Source organism: Stegodyphus dumicola, chromosome X1, assembly GCF_044657685.1.
Source record: "Stegodyphus dumicola isolate Sdum_Otavi_A_Nest chromosome X1, ASM4465768v1".
In the NCBI taxonomy this organism is placed as follows: Eukaryota; Metazoa; Arthropoda; class Arachnida; order Araneae; family Eresidae; genus Stegodyphus; species Stegodyphus dumicola.
In genome coordinates this window covers 242,957-261,326 of record NC_140780.1, presented here as the reverse complement: position 1 = coordinate 261,326, position 18,370 = coordinate 242,957, and the positions used below count along the sequence as shown (strand labels likewise).

General features: G+C 33.4%; 1 protein-coding gene across 9 annotated transcripts in view; it reads right to left on the bottom strand.

The window, feature by feature from the left end:
• Positions 1 to 250: 250 nt before the first annotated feature.
• Positions 251 to 18,370, bottom strand: part of LOC146993030 (uncharacterized) — a 54,504-nt gene continuing 36,384 nt past the window's right edge. For 5 of the 9 annotated variants that reach the window (XR_015038655.1, XR_015038653.1, XR_015038650.1 and 2 more), the window contains one exon: positions 251 to 1,323. Coding sequence is in view for 3 of the 9 variants with exons in the window: in XM_085808030.1 (XP_085664156.1) it covers positions 1,269 to 1,323 (55 nt within the window). In the remaining 6 variants the exon portion in view is untranslated. Of the gene's footprint in view, positions 1,324 to 3,663; positions 7,095 to 14,710; positions 14,895 to 18,370 lie in introns of those variants that run through there. The other 4 variants (XM_085808028.1, XM_085808029.1, XR_015038652.1 and 1 more) reach the window with 3 other exon arrangements.

The following is an 18,370-nucleotide window of genomic DNA, read 5'->3' as shown; positions in this document are numbered from 1 at the left end:
TTTTATAATTGTTATTCGATTTAAAAGCGCAATTTTTTGTCTTCTAAAATATAAGCTATTATTTGAGGCATTATGCATTTGACATATAAAATTAAATCCTTAGCTGGGTAAACATAAATATTTTCATTACTTTTCTTATTCCAAATTACTCATTTCTACATCAGGCACTTAATATTCAGCCTTAAAGCAGTTCACTCATTTTTACACATCTAATTTATAAATGCTTGAATTAATTTTATTAAAAATATCATTCCATCATTTCTAGACACAATATAAAATTAAGAACGCAAAACAAAATTGTTTTTATATGTGCTTTCAACCAATTTTTAAAAGTTTTCTGTACTTAAAACTCATTACCACGAAAGGGAAAAGGAGATGCAGCAAAATTTGACAGATTGCAAGGACAGATTTAATATTCTAGATAATATTTCATATATCCTCAAGAGAACTTTTGGCAATGTCCAGAATTTGCCAACCATAAAATAATACTACTACAATTCAAGCTTTTTAATGAATTGGATAATACATCACTTTTTTTATATGCCATGATGAAGTATCATCCATGTAGTATATGTCATTTCCATGTCCATATGATTAACAGGGGAAATAATAGACTCAAACTTTTAAAAAGATTGCCTGGCATCACTTGGGGTTCCTTGACTGATACTCTTTTGACCTCATATAAAACTTATGTCAGGCCTGCTTTGGAGTACGGGGAGTGAACTTGCAAGCCACTGCCTCCAGAACCTGTCAAGAAGATATTAACTTGATGCAAAATAAGGCACTCAGGATTATTACTGGTGCAGCTGGTTCCATTCAAATTGCTGCCATAGAGATTCAGACTGACACCGAGTCTTTAAAATTTAGAAGAGAAAAGCAGGTTTTAAAACTCTGTGATAAGTATGAAAGATCGAATTTGAAACATTGGAATAAGTATTCCCCCGCCCCCCAACTGAAAACATACAAATCATTTATCACTTGTGTTGAGGAACTCTGTACCCTATATAACATCATGCCTACTTTACTCCACCCTTTCCAGTTTGGCCTCTCTCTTCCTACTATTAGAGCTCCTACTTATAATCTTGCCATCGGTATGTATTTTGACTCAAGATCCAACAACTTTGTTTAATATCAAATTTATTTCACTTTATAAACACATACATATTAATGCGACTATTTACATGTATAGTATAATGATCAAATGATCCATACATTTTAATGATAAAAAGCATTCAGTATCTCAGTAACGTAACTTAACTGCTGCTTACTTAACTGCTTAGAACAGGAATTTTCCGATCACAATATTCAAATTCAAAAACAAAACTGGTTGCCAGGTTCAAACATAAAAAAAATTACAAAACAAACTATTAAATAATAATAAAATGGAAATGCTAAACTTAACAGGAGTCACAACGTCCTCCTTAAAAACGAGCCTTAAAAGCAATGCAAATTGAAGCAGTGAAAATGTATACATATATAATACACATAAACTTTAACGAATGACATGAAATTGAACTAAGAACTATAAATGTGTGAATATAAATATAACAATACAGAACAATAAACACACAAATAACATTATAATTATCAACGTCTAAGAAAAAGTCAATAGCAGTTCATTAAGTCCATCCGTTCACCAGGCACTACTTGACGACCGTTTTGAATTACCTTTACATCTTCTGGAATTTCACTATCACAAGACCCAAGCATTTCACCCAGGCAGTTTTATGACTTTTAATTCTGACAACTTTACCAAGACTAAATTTTATTGGGCTGTCAGAATTCACATGGCAGATATTGCTTGCTACAGACTGACACGGGGGGGGGGAGGGGGAGTCCCTATTCTAGAGCAAAACCATGTTTCCCACAAAATTTTCAGCTTGCACTTTTATTATATTCATATTTAAAGTGAAAAAAATTTATAACTGTAAGTAAGGATTTAGCTGCATCTACCAAGAACACAACACCAAAACAGATTTTCAGTATTTAAGAACAATATAATCCTCCTCCTCCTCCCTTTTATTTTTGATTTGATAGTTATATTAAGATCAACCAAAACCTCAACCTCTTAAAAAAAAAAAAAAAAAAAAAAAAAAAAAAAAAACCCTTCAAATATACATATTATTAAGAACTTATAAATCATCTTTGAATGAAATTATTGAAAAAAATTATTATTTAACATACTTGGAAAAAAAAATTATTTCCTGCAAGATACCAAGCATTTTAAACAGTTTTCCTAACAAGTGAAGCAGAAACACAAGTATTGTTAGACACAGAGACAGTTTGCTACAATTTATTCAAATATATCCATCTCTTAAAAATTACAATAAAAAGGTGGTTTCCATTACAATTAATACAGTCTTGCTGCATTATATGAAAAGATACTTTATGATAATATACACCCATAATGAAATCGCAAATTTGCTATAGACTTTGAAGAGCATTTGTGAATTCAATGCCCACTTACAGCAGAAGTATTTGTGCATTTTAACATTTATTCCAATGATGTCCAGTTTGCTTATTATTTTACATTCTTTTTTTCCCACAGAAGAATGCTCTCCTCATGTACACAGTGATCTGTTTTCCCCTTAAACAGAGATTAAACACAAATTCAGAAGACAAACAACAAAAATCAGCGTTATATTTACAAAATTTCCACAGGACTAGTTTCGATGGTTTTACCGAACCACCATCCTCAGCTGCAAAACCGCAAATGCGGTTTTGCAAACCGCATTTCTTACAAAAGCTTGTCTTGAAGAGAAGCATGTTATCTACGGCTGTTCTCCTCTTTCGGAAACCGCTTTGATAAGGCGATATAATATTATTCTTTTCCAAGAAGTAGACTAGGCGGCTGTTTACCATGTTTTCAAACAGCTTACATATGCAACTCGTAAGGGTTAATTGGCCGATAGCTGGAGGGATTTCTTGGATCTTTCCCTGGCTTAGCAATAGGAATTACAACAGCTCTCCTCCATGCACTGGGAAAATTATGCTCCTTCCACACTTTATTGTAAAGAATGAGAAGGGCAATCAGTGAGTTATAGCACAGATGCTTTAGCATTTCATAATTCACGCCATCAAGACCCGGAGAAGACCTATGTGTCTGCAACAAAGCTCTCCTTAATTCAAGCAAAGTAAAGTCTCTTTTATAAGACTCAGATTTGAAAGAGTTGAATGCGATGGAATTTCTTTCTGAGCGCTGGATAGAAAGAAATGCAGGTGAATAGTTTCTCTTGGAAGAAATGGCAGCAAATGTCTCACCAATAGTATTCGCAATTTCTTCTATGTAGCTAATCACTCAGCCATCTTTTCCCAAAAAGGAAAGTGAGCGGTCTTAACATATTCTGCATGGTTTTTGAACTTTTTCCCAAACCCGCTTACTAGGCATAGAGGATGTTATTGATGACACATATGAAATCCAAGAATTCCTTTGGCTCTGCCTTCTTGCTTTTCATGCATTTGCTTTGGCTCTTTTAAATGCTATGAGGTTTCGCAGAGTAGGATATCTACAAAAAATGGTATACAATTCTCCGAAGTTCCCCCCCCCCACACACAAAGCATTCCTTTTTTAGGATGCAACCTCCTTCTTGATGTTACTATCATGTAACATTACTGTATAGAGCATTACTTGCATGGGCAAAATTTCTGTATTTTAACTTCTCAAACCATTTTCAAACTGTGTAATCAGAAACAGCCATTTGAACGAAACCTATGCCATAGCAAGATACTAGAATTACAGAAAGTGAGCAGAAAAGACCATATTTAAACATCTCCTTTGATAAAGTTCATTCTTTATCAGCAGTAATAAAATAATTAAAAGAAAATGCACTTGATTTAAAAAACTGCTGAATTTTCCAGATGATACAATATGTAATACCAATATATTACAGTAGCTTCTTCTACAAATTTTACAATGTACTGCATAATTTTTATGAGCTATCTGACCAGCACTTTTTTCCCTTATATAAAATAAATATGAGCATATGACCAAAAGGAATTGGAAGAATTAATACTGATGAGATACTGTTTAGCTAATAGTAGAAAAACACTCCTGTTTAAAAGTAAGCCGTTTGTCAGGTCCTAGTCTCATATACTTGAATGAAGTAAAGGCTTTTAATTATTTGCTATTTTATATATATTTAAAATAATTTTTTTGTTATTATATATATATATATATATATATACTTAAGGAAATGAGAAGAGAAATTGTAGTTAGCTCGCCAAAAAGTTATCAGGAGCTGTGGCTCCAAGAAAAAGTTCAACACAGTTTTAAAAAAAAAACAATTACATTGAGGGGTGAAAAATTAGGCTACAAGCGAAATAAAATGTAAATTATAAAATACAATCGTTGGATACAAGTTAAAGTCAAAAAATACATTAAATACCTATCGATGTGACAAGTTAAAACATATAAAAAACCAATCGATGCAACAAGTAAAAACAAATAAAAACATATAAAAATTATAAAGTGGAAAATGGTAAATTAGCTCAATTCGAGGTCTAACCTGGCTTTTCAAGGGAAATTTCTGGTTAAACGTCGAACCAAGCTAACCCCATTACGCGTTTCGCCGAAACAGACAATTGAAACTTTAGCGTTACGAAATTTTTAATTAATTAGATAAATTGCCCTAAAAATTTTTTTTAGTCTCAATTCTCTGTTCCAATTTCCCAACGCGTCTGCTCAAAATGACACATTAAGGTGTAAAAAAATGAAAATGCAACTCCGATGTACAACAATAATAAAAATAATAATAAATAGCGGTCTGCTATTAGTCAAAATATACAATAACGTATGGGCTAGACCTGCCATCTTAAAGAATTAAACCTTTATAAATTAGAAATCTGAAATTAAATTTAAATGAAATCTAACAGTGTGGGTCTTGCTAAGACCAAGAAAAAATTTTTTGAAAAAGAAACATAAAAAACAGACCTGTGGTTATGCAGTCTTTTCTATCGTGAAGCATAAACTGAAAGAGGTTGTAACTCCCCTCTGTGTCTTTCAACGCTCTCCTACTTGTCGTGTGACGTAAGAAGGGGTAAACAAAGTCACTGGGCAACAGCCTATGTGATAAGACTGTCCGTTGGTGGGAACTCGCCCCAACAAACTAAAGGGGGGGGGTCGAAAGACTTGGAAAAAGTTCAAAATGGCGTCAGTCAAGTTGTTTTAAAAATAAGAACTGCCTCAAAAAGTGAAAATGGCTAATTCAGCTAAAATTACTTAACATGGCCACAAAAGTAAGAGTAAAATGGAAAAAGCAGTCATTAGTTAATAAAAGTCATAATTCTTCAAGGTAGAGAGCGATCAAGGCCTCAATGAAAAACGAAAAGGCCCGTTTGTTAATAACAGGAGTAGAATTGGCCACATTTTTAATATTTGGTTTCAAAGACATAAGTCCACACAAAACAGACATAAATGAATATGAGAAGAAACATGACCTTTTAGACGCAAAGAACTTGTTACTACTCGATAAAATTATTTTCAAGTGACTGCAAGAAAAAGGTTTATCTTTTAAACAACAAACCTTCTGAACAGTAACTATAGAAGTACTGGGTCTTTCCCAGATTTAGATTGAAGACTCCTTTGACGTACTTACAGTATCCAGCTTATGAGTCTTACAGTTGTCTCATCTAGTCACATTAACTGATGATTATTTCAATTTTCAGGGTGTCATTCACATAAACATTAAAACACAGTCAGACTGACAAAAAAGTTTAAAATACTGCAGTGGTTTGTAAATGTTTACTCAGGTGTGAGAAACGTATGACTGCTATATGCCTAAAAGAGGCATTCCTTTGTAAAGGACATTCTGAAATCACTGGCTTATACAGTACAAAGTCCGTAATCCAGACTCGTCGCGACTTCGGCGATTCTGGATTAGGGGTTTTTCCGGATTATAGATCATCAATTTAAATCTGGTAAGATGGCAAGCAGAAATTATACAATTAAAAATATTAAACCGTAATTTATGAAATAAAGAGCAATTATGATCTAAAGGGTATCAAAATTTACAAAATAGCTTAATATTTATTTGTTTACTTTATTAAACATTTCTTTCAATGTAAGTTGTTTGCTTTGTTTTTTGTGCTAGATGCGCATACGTAAACGCATTACAGGCATAAAGAGAAATTATGATCTAAAGGTTATCTAAATTCACACATACACACACACACAAAAAAAAAAGAGAGAGAGCTTAATATTTACTTGCTTACTTTGTTATACATTTCTTTCAATGTAAGTTGTTTAAGTTGCTTCATTTTTTGTGCTAAACGCACATGCGTAAAGCATACAAAAAAAAAGTTTGTGGCTTTGAGGTATGGATTATAGATCATTCCGGATAATGGACTTTATACTGTATTTCAGTTACCCTCATAAAGAAAACCATGAAAAACTTGTTCAGTGAGCCCTAATTAAAAATCAGACCTGGGCCAAGTGAGGATATTTTAGTAGCCTTAATCTTTCAGCCATTGGGTAGTCACTCCGTGGGAGATATAAGTATCAAACAACACAGTATATATTTGCTAAGAATTTGCCACATGTAATATGTATTCAGAAATCAAGATGATCAATTTATGTACAGATGCATCTGAAATGTCTAAAGCTGTTCTTTATTTTTTAACAAACACTAATTAGTTAAACATCAGTATTTAAAGCAAACAAGCAATGAGATTGCAGCACTGAAGCATGTAAGTAAAAATTCTGCCTTTACAGGTATAAATAAAAGCTGAATTTTTGAATTACTACTTCCCCCCCCCCCCCCATTATATGCATATGTGTATTAAATGGCAAAAATATAGATAAAATATAAATCTTCATTATTTTTCTTTATAATTTGAAGCATCTCTGTCTTACAATGGGATATAACTCCAAAGTACAATCCATTATCAAAAAAGGAATCTGGCCATTAATTCCATAGCTTTACAATCATATTATTTCCCTATACATTTACAGACTTTTAAGAGTATATCCCTAGTTACAGCAAATTTTTGTCAAAGTGCTCAGGTGAAATAAAATACTTGAAGAGCTGGCCTCCATCAGTACTGCATACAGATGGAAATATATCCAACACAATATTAGAAAGGGATTGCAAAGCCACCTATTTAAAAAATATAGATATGTATTTACATATGTGTAAAATCTGAAAGCATTAATATGAAATAATCATTTTATATTATGCCCAAAGGGACACTTTTTTTATGTTTTGTAAGTTACCTTTATTAAATATCATTTTTTTCACCCTTAACCTGTAAAATTATATTCAACAGCAATATTACAAAAAAATTAAAAAAGAGGATATCGAAAATCAGAGTTTCCGATGCACAGTGTCGCGCGCTGAAGATAAAAACTTTTTTTTCCCCTCCCCGTACAGTGTTGCCATTGCTTGCTTTGAAATCATTGATTTTGTTAATCAGAAATTCATTTAAGTTTTACAAAATAGGAAATGCATACTAATACTAATTCCAAATTCGGGCTTCCAGATGCCCATATTCGAGTGGAGGACTAAATTATTTAAAATTTGATGCCTCTAGGTACCATTGTTTTTTCAGTGCGAGAAACATACATGCATTCATGCAGATTCTTTATTATTTAATTTCCTTATAATGCAGAGCTCTAATATTTGCTGGCAACAATTTGAAAAGTGAAATGCCGTTTAGAGTGAACCAATGCAAAATGGCAACCCTCTGGGCTAAAAAAAAACAAAGAATCTAATTAAAGAATGATCAACTACTGCAAGTTCATGATGTTCATACTTCTAATCTCAAATTTAAGAAGGCATAAGTTTAATTCTAAGTCAAAGCACAATCTAGCAACCTACATATTGTAATGCTTACTCATAAGAAAGATTTTCAGAGATTTCATGCAAACCATCTTGGAAAAATTACTGAGATACTTAATATGGCAAGCATTTAATGAAAAATTTTATCCATTTAATAAACTGTCAGTCTATATTTTACAGTCACAGCCTCTGTGTAATGAAAAAGAATAAATTTCTAGAAGGTTACAACTTAAAATTTCACATTAGCTGATAACTTAGGCACTAATTTTGTGTGAATGAAACACATTTATAATAGCTGTTCTAACCACAGTTTGTGCTAGGCAGTTTGCTACCCAAGTGTAGTCTCTATGGTTCCAAAATTCTGTAACTCAATGCCTCCATAAATTCTATAAATTTTGCCACTCTGCTTCCCATTGCCTCCCCTAAATTCTAAAAATTTTGCTACTCGATGCTTCTCAGAATTCTAAAAATGTTGCTCTCCCCCAGTGCAACCACACAGGTTGCACCTACTCTGGTGGCGGCTCTGGTTCTAACTTATTACACAAATATTTAATTTGGCTGAAGTTAAGATAGGCTCCTCCATAGATATCTCCCAGAAATATGCAGTAACAGATTATTATTTTTGAATAACACTCTCACGTTGATAAAGTACAGAACTATTTCAGACAGTTTCCAGAGCACAAACAGCACAGGTTAATTGAAAATGTCTGGATAAACCTGAATATTCATAATCTGCCTCACAGACACCAAAAACCAGCTCATTCTTGCCGTAAGAGGACTGCAACATAATGAAATTTTGCATACTGTTACAGGAAGGTGCAGCATTTTCAATACTTATATGTGACTCACATTACCAAACCCAACTTCCTCTTTACTTTACCAACATTGGTATGGTTAACAACCGAAGAAAATTCTGAACTGACTGATGATTGGAAATTTATTGATAATGTGATGTACAGATTTTTCATGCATACTACTTTTATAGTACATGATTTTGATTTATGTTACTAAATTCAACCGCTGTTACATTAAAAGTCATGCTTCCATGGGCAATGCAACCAGTGCAGTCACACCATAAGCAGATTTTTTTTTTTTTTTTTTAAATTTAGAAAAGCAACTTGTAGCAAATCTACAGATGGAAAATATTTTTAGAATTTAGAAGAAACACTGCCAGAATTCATGCATAGTAAAATTTATAGAATTTAGAGAAGTGCTGGACAGCAGAATTTAAAGACTCGCAGATACCACACTTGGAGAAAAAATGGTTAGCTTTGATCCTGATAATGCCACTGATATTACAGCCAAAATTTTCCACTGGTAGATATCCCAATACTTGTGGCCAGATAGCGCACTTTAGATAGTATAAAATTGACTGTGACCAAATAGCATAAAATTAATCTGGGAAACAAAAACAAAACAAAATCATAGGATACTTATAATACAGATATTTAAGTCACACTACAGAGCATACCTAAAAACAAGAGATCCTTTTCAGATCACATCAGATAGCCGATTTGTATAATATTTGGTACTAGCAATAATAGCTTAATACTTATGATTAAGAACAGGTACCATATATACCTGCGCATAAGTCGATCCCCCCGACTTTTGAGAAAAATAAATTTGCCACCGCTGATAAACAGCATGCCAATGTACTTGATAAAATTACACTCGCACTTTAGCAAATTTTTGCTTCTTTCCATTTTAGCACATGATAAGCACGATGCAGTCGAAACATATCCCAAATCAAAAGGGAAGGTTTCCTTAAAATTACATATGGTTTTTAAAACCATAGATTTTGAAACCAATCAGTCATTAGGGTGTTGTCCATTCAACCATTTTTCTGGAAGCAAACATGAACACATGCTGGAAATGCTGTCAAATGCTGCACAAACAAATTTAATAAAAAATTAATAAATAAAATGGAAAGAATAAATAATTTTTTTTTTCTGTACGAACGATAACGATATATGTATGTGTGTGTGTGATTATGGCAAAGCCTCAAGGGCTATCTGCCTAAAGGGAGGGATGCCTTTCGTGGAGGACTTTCTAAGGGGAACTGGCTCATATACACGTTACACATGGGGAAAACCACGAAAACGCCCATGCAGCCAGCCCATTCACGGGATTCGAACCTCGGACCAAACTACCAGTGTTCAGCGACTTTACCGCTCGGCCGCTGGTGGGCCTAACGATACATGTAATAATCAAGTTTGCTGATGTGTCATTGATCAGTGACGGCAGATCTTCTTTTCTTTTCTTTTTTTTTCTTTTTAAAGGTTTTGCGTATAAGTCGACCCCCTACTTCAAAGTTTGATTTTTTTCCTTAAAATTGTCAACTTATACAGCATTTAAACTAAAAATTACCTTGTCATAGACATTAGTCAAATGTGAAAAGGACAATTTTATTATTTGTCACTCACTGTATTAACAATGGGTGGAGATTATAAAATCATGCAATCTTTTTCAAATTACTTTTTTTACTTATTTATTATGCCATCATAAAAGTGATAAGATGGCATGAAGGATCACAGGAATTACTGTAACAGAAAGTTACAAAAAAACATTTTGATAAACAATATTGTTTGTGCTTGAATGTTCAATTCATTGTTAAAGAAAAAATTAAATCATGAATCATAAATTAATCGTGAAGAATTATGAGTTATCAGTAAAGAAAATTCACTGTCTCTTATAACAGTAATGATAATCTACCTAGAGAATATTTTTAAAAGCTACACTAATTCAAAACCAAGAAACAGGCTCCACATATGCATATTGTGTAAAGATGATCAAATCAAAATAGTTTAGAATTTGTAGAATGAAAGATTATATTTGTTTCTTTCTTACTTAGAGATTACCATTACCCTAAGACAGATTCTGTGCTAATGCTGATAAAGCAAGCAAGCATCTCCAATAAAACCCAAATTTATCTACTCTTCACACAAATTTTTAAAAAATTTTGAAAACTTAAATGATGCCATGGATCTATTATACTCATACCTTTTTAAAAAGACCACAACTGCTAACTATAAGGTATTCAACAATATGTTGACAAACTTAGCATACATCAGATAAATGCTCACAATTAGATTATAAAGCTCATTTTACTTTTTGCCATGAATACACATTTTAAAATGACACTTTTAAGAGCATATACGAAGGCTCCTACCGATATGAAATTGACAATTTTAATTGATAACTATTTTACAAAAGCGTAAAAGCGTAACTGCCAACACTTTTTTTTACTACAAAGATACACTTTTACAGCACACACAAAGGCTCCTACTGATTTGAAATTGACAAGTTTTAATTGATATATATTCTACAAAAGCACAAATTGCTAATGTTTTTTCGTTACAAAGATACAGCAAATATGTAAAAACAATTTTTAAAAAAAGGTATGAGTTTTTTTAAAATAAGAAAAACATTCACTTTATATGGTATAGTAAGCATTTAATAAGTTTAATACTGTCTTCAAAATAAATAATACCTGCAAGGTAACAAAAATCATATTGATTTTTGCCATATCTACTCTTGAAGCTGAATTTTTACTGATTGTCATCAACTAATTAATGTTTTGTTCAAGAGATAAACATAGAATGCATATACATATATATTTTCATTAAAGCATGGTCAGGATTGTTTTATACATTTTGAAATGCTATAACATGAAAATAATTTTTAAGCAAATGCCAAAGTACATTCATTGTATATGGATAATTAATGGGGTAGTAACATATTTATCTCATTTTTCCACTTCCCTTAACCATTATACAATTAAAGCGGATAAAATTCCTCATTTTAAAACTTAGATCCGAGCTGCTTTATTGTGATCAATATGCCCTATAGTAATACAAATAACAGACATTTTTCTTACTATCCTTTCTTTATTATGAAAAAGAGATCCTTGTTACCTTGCATCATGTATAGGGCTGGTGCTGCAGATGATTTAACAAACAGAAAATGGTTATGGAGATAAATAAAAGAAATTTTCATGTCAAAGATACATTTTGCGCTGTATGACCTGTCACCACAGCTGTGGATAAAATCAAACGATGATTAATAGCACCTCTCATTTGATAACTAGTGAGAATGATGAGACACTTAATATTAATACCATTATGGTTTTGAGTCATATATGAAAGACTGGAAGCTCATTATTTTGGTACTACACTGCTGGCCATTAAAATTGCAACATGAGGAAGGAATGATCTGACGAACGTCAAAGGAAGAAGTTGGAATGTGCAAATCATTAGTATTTCAGCACATTTAGACGATGCAGGAGGGAGAAAAGACATCTGAAGCACAGCATAAAAGAAAAGTTATGTAGTGGATTTCTCATTCGGAAAGTGCTTTGTAAGGTTGGAGTTTGCTCAGAATATCATGTTATCCTCGGATAAGAAGAGGAAATGCTTACCTGCAAGTTTCGAAATTCGATAGAGGCAGGATCGTTGCCTGTCAAGAGTGTAGATTATCGTTCTGTGATATCACCGGTTGCACTGGTCGACATCCAACCACTGTCATGCGAATATGGAATCAATAAAGTGCTGAGGATCATACTGAACAGCATGCAGGATCTCAATGCCCTCCCATGACTAATGCCAGAAAGAACAGACATATTGTGAGGTAAGCCCTGCAAAACTGTATGACCACATCACGGACCATTAGTCAGGAAATGGGCAAGTTTGTAGCACGCCCAGTATCAGCTCATAAGGTGCGTTGACGTTATCAGCAGCGTGGACTATCAGGAGGGTGACCATTACTTCGCTTCCTTTGACAAAGTAGCATAGAGACAGACAGCGACAGGTGCACCAAATGACAAAGCTGGCTACAGGAGTGGCACAATGTCACCTTTCCAAATGAGTGCCGGTTCTATGTGCAGTATTTTGATGACCGTATACGTGTCTGGAGGGTCCCAGGAGCCTGCATGTCATCTGCTTGCATTTGATATCGACATAGAGGTTCTGCACCTGGTGTGACGGCTTGGGCAGCCATTTGGTACACGACACGCACATCTCTAGTTCGGATGGATGATAATTTCAATGCAGATGGGTACATTTCTGACTTTTTACGTCCAGTGGTTGTGCCCTATCTTCAAGACCCCTAAACAGTATATTCCATATATTCCTAAGCAATATATAGTAAAGATAATGCAAGACCACATGTTGCATGTCATGTTCGGACCTTCCTCGATACACAGGGTATTTGATTGCTACCCTGGCCTGCACAGTCTCCAGATCTGTCACCCACTGAAAACGTTTGGTCATGGCTAAATGAGAGACTGGCCCACCACCTCTCTCCAGCTAATACAATTGATGAAATGTGGCATAGACATGAAGCAGCATGGAATGAGTTGTCCATTTCTGTATTCTCAGCTCCATGCCTAATGGTTTAAAGGCCGTTTTAGCTGCCCGGTATGGCAGCTGTTTCTACTAAGTTTGCAACCCTGTAAACCTCCAATGTGCGTACATATTTAATCATTTTGTCTTCATACCACACTGTTTACATGCAATCTTTTTTGCATTTGCTTTCCTTCATGGTGTTGCAATTTTAATGGCCAGCATTGCACATTAATTGAATAATCAAAAATTTAGTGTTATTTGTCTGTGCAAGGTTTCATTACTTAAATGCAATGAAAATTAGTTTTTCCTCAAACAACTCATCACTGGAAATGAAAAGTAGACTTTACAATGTTAGTAAAAAAAAAAAAAAAAAAAAAAAAAAGATGGTCAAACCCAAGACGACCAACACAGGTGATCTCAAGGGCTGTTTTGCAGCCAAAGAAAATTCTTTTCTCTCCCTCTCTAGTGACAATAGAAAGAAGTCATATAATACAAGTTGCTCTCCAGCTAAATTTTTATTCCATTAAACACTGCCTATAATCAGAAAAAATGAACAAAGTCACTGAGAGGAAGAGGTCAGTTATTGCCAACAGAATAGGTACTGGAGTTCCACCATGACATAGACAAACTACATATTTGTATGAAGACTTGGCAAAAATTTTTATACTGATGTTTTAGTTCACCCATCATATTAACCCAGATCTTCAGCTTTCAGAGTACTATCTGTATATAGCTCTGCAAAATGCTTTTAATGGTTTAAAATTATCAGATTTAAATTTCTGTAAAAACACTTGAAGTAAATTTTAGGGAAAAGGCAAGAAAATAGAAAAAAAAAAAAAAAAAAAAAAAAAAAAAAAAGGAGGGAAGGAAGTAATCACCAAAAAATTAATTACATTAATCAATTGGGTCAGTGCCATGAATTCTACAAACAAGGTACATTTCAGCAATAAGAAAACTGGACGAAAATCACTGATAAAAATGCTTACAAAATCCATTATGTGTAATACAAAATTTAGAAATTTTAAAAACACTAAAAAATTGGGACAAATATATGTTACAACCTAGCAGCTATGACAAAGCATGTAAAAGACTATCTACCTATAAAAAAAAATAAAAAAAAAAAAAAGGAAGAAAGTCATTATGGAGGATTTTTTTTTAAGGAACACTGGCTTGTATTTATGCTTCACCTATGGATAGCCATGAAAACAATTTAGTTTTTTCCAGTACAAAGTAAATTTCATATAGCACATAAAACCCAATCAAAAACCAAACTATTATTAATGTCCTATGGTTTTTTTTCCACACTGTCGTTGATCTGTATTAATAGCACTAAATAGATGGAAATATGTAAAACTCATTAAGTCATTATATATGGACGTTTAATCCATGAAACAAAATAAGGACAGAAAAGTCAAAACTCATGGACTGCACTGCATAAAAAAATTCACACTATAGGCTGACTTTTACAGATGATGTCGATTTTAAAACTTAATTTTAAAAGCTTTCATACTTTGGCTGTAGTAGCCGCCCAAGCAGTATACTGGGTATGGGAGTCAACTGCGATACTGAAGAGCCCGGGTTCGAATGCCGGAGAAGGCATGGATGTAAATTGTCTGTCCCCTCATAGGAGGCAATGGTGGCCACCTAATAGGAGCCTCCATAGTAAAATGGTCACCACTTCTGGCCTTAGAAGTCGCCAATGCTGATAAGGCAAGTGCCTGCCATTCGAAGGGGGTAACTTTGGCTGTAGTCACACATTCACACAAAAAAACAGTCTCTAAAAATATATAAACAAATACTACGAAACTCAATAACTAATTCTTGATGCTTATCAGAACAAAAAGAGGAAAAATATTGTGTTAGAAGTATTTATCAGTAAAAGAGCAGTAGAATGTTTATTAAACATTAAACAACACTTTAAAGAAATTTAAGGAATCATCTTTAAAACAGCAAAAGATCTGATCACAGAAATCAAGAAAAATTAAAAGACTGAAATTCTAAAATTATATGCATAAAATCAATGATCCCTTTCAACTTAAATACTACAGTAACCTTATTACAGAATGTACGCAATTCATTCATTGTCTGTCTGGCAGTTTAGTCTCCTATGTGTCATCTTTTAAGTGCCCCAAAATGGTTAATTTCTAGCATTCTAATATGATGAACTAATTACTGATTCAAATTACTTGTTATCCCATACATTCGGTAATAAATATTTTCCATGATTATCATTAATACAATAATTATTTGTTCTATCTCAGATAGAAAAAATAATTTAGAATTGCAGAACAATATAAGAAATTTCACATATTTAACTACAAATATTTTTTGCTCTTTTCAATCTATGCAAAATTTATAAATTATTATTTCCAAGTATGATCATTTTAAAATTACAATGCTGTTAAATCCAAATTCTAAAATTATTATGGCCTATGAAACTGCAAAGCTTCACTACATCAAATCTCACACAATTAGCACCAGCTCAAAATTTTTTTTCTTTCCATAAAGCCATTTACATGACACACACTAAGTTCTGCATTCCAATCTGAAATTTATGAACATTATGAACTAATGTTTGTAACTTACATAATTTTAACTCGTATCATAATTTTAATTCCAAAATAAGCATTTTATGTACAGAGTAATAGAAAAGATACAACAGATCAACTTAAAATTGCATGATATGCAAATAATCATGAAAGGCAATAAATTAATAGCAGTACACATATATGCCATTTATGTACCTCAGAAATACTGATTGGAAGCACTGTACATGGGTAGAACAAAGAGCTACTGTTAAGTTTCGGATTTGTGTTTTTCATTGCTCCTGTGCATAGGCAGCTTAAACTAGATCCTGTTAAGAAATATGGCTGCCATAAAAAAGATTTCCAACATTAACGGCTAGAAATCTATGGCATATTGAAACTGAAAACTACCTTTTGAGAAACTAACATTTGTGTTAAGATAGACTATTTGCATAGTGATGCAAACATGAGGAAAAATGGACTCAATGAAGTGAAAAATCACAACAGCTGAATCATATGAAAGACCATGATAATGGACATACTATATGCATAGTTAATTACTGGACAGTACTGCCACAACTCAAGTATTAGAAAAACTTGATGTACTGCAAAGCAACCAGTTACTGCACATATAGTTGAACACTGACATACCACTGGGAAATTTTTGCCAGGTACCCATTACTTCAGAATGCATATCATAGGTCTCTGAGACTGCTATGAGACCCTAGACTATTGCATATGATGGGATCAATGACATATAAAATTTTCATATGAATCCCCTCTGTAGCACCATGATGCCAACCAACGGTAGAACAGGGACAGACAGAGTAAGTCCCACATTACATATCAGAGTACCAATCCATCATCTAGCATTATGGTATAAGATGCCACTGGTTTCCAATTCTCACTGCACCGGATAACCACCATTACATATCTGAAGTGTAGCAGCCTGTTGTTCTTTCTCAGGCCATGCATTCACTAGATGTATCACCTAATAAATGCATCTGGTCATGATAGCACAGCACAGACCAATCTTAGCTACAGCAGATGAAACCTGATAACATACCGAAACTACTGAGTTGCATACCTCAAATACATAATGAACATAATTTCCCTTCTGTACTGGGATACAGAACGGCAGTTACCACCACTTACAGTGGCAATGCACTAGACTGACTTCTTTACATTAAATGTCAAACTAAGCAGCAATTATTTCTTTTTCATATAAAATAATATCTGTATTAAACATAAGGAGTTCATGGCTTTTTTTGTTACATAATACTGCACTTTTTCATGTGTGTATTTGTATATGCCACGAAAAAGTGAGCACCAGTAAGCCTAGCTGAATGTTACAATATTTAATTCTACAATTCTAATTCAAAGCAAAAGGATCGAATTATAAACACAAACAAATTCCTAATTCAAGACAAAAGGACAAATTGCAAACAAAAATTATGAAGATAAACAGGAAGACAAGGAATGACAAACTGTCCGCATTTCAAGTTTTGTCATCCTATAAATTAAATGCCATCAAATTAAGCTAGAGTTAGTTAGCAGGTTCACTTTTACTTATTTCCTACTTTTAATCCTACAGCAGCTCTGCACACAATATTTTTTTTAAGATATTAATATGTCTTTCATTTACTTATATATATATTGTTACGAATTTGGTATTTAAAAAAGCTAATGTTAGTTCAATTACAAATTAAATGATTTTATTTCTCGCGCAGTGCAGCGCGTGACGAATATTAAAAGAAAGCTAAGCCGTAAAATTGAAATTACAAGAGCGCGTGCATTAAATAAATAAATATCTCTTTTCGATTTCGAGAAAGTACTGGAAAATTCTAGCGCGTGATTTTAAAATCTTATAAAAGGAGGAAAACATCTCAGTTTGTAGTAGTTGCTTAGTTTGTTGTTGTTTAGAAAACTGCTCTTGTTGATTGTAGCGAATTCGCGGATTAGCGTTCTTTAGCTGTTTTTAATTGCGTTCTATTGGACATTTGAGTAGTTAAAAGATAACTACTGTGAGATATTGTAATACTGCATGATAATTTGAGAAAATTTAAGCATTTTTGTTGTGATAATAATAAATTTTTTTTGTTCATTTTTCATCGGACTTGTGCATTCATTTCATAACGAACCCGTACGCACGCAACAATTTTTGGTGGCAGCGGTGGGATTTGAATGCCAATAACAAGAGCGATGGAAGAGCAATTAAGGCAGTTAATATCAGCCTTTGCCTCATTTAAAGAAGAAATAAAAGAGGAAATGAAATTGGGCCAGGAATCCGTTAAGGAAGAAATGAAATTGGGCCAGGAATCCGTTAAGGAAGAAATGAAATTGGGCCAGGAATCCGTTAAGGACGAAATGAAAGCCGTTCAAGCTGGTCAAGAAGAAATGAAAAGAGAAATTACTTGCATAATAGAAAATAAATTTGAAGCTATGGAAGGCAGAATTGACGCAGTTGAAAATAAAGTTGGACATATTGAAGAAAAGGTTTCTTCCGTAAAAGATCATATTGAAGAAAGAGTTTCTTCGGTGAAAGAAGAAATAGAAGAAAGAGTTTCTTCTGTAAAAGAACATATAGAAGGGAGAGTTTCTGCTGTGGAGGAACGAATTGAAGGAAGAGTTTGTGCCGTCCAACACCAAATCGAACAACAAATTGATGAGAGAGTTTCTGCAGTTGCCAAAGAAATGGATACTTTAAAGAAATTCGTAGCGTCGGCAG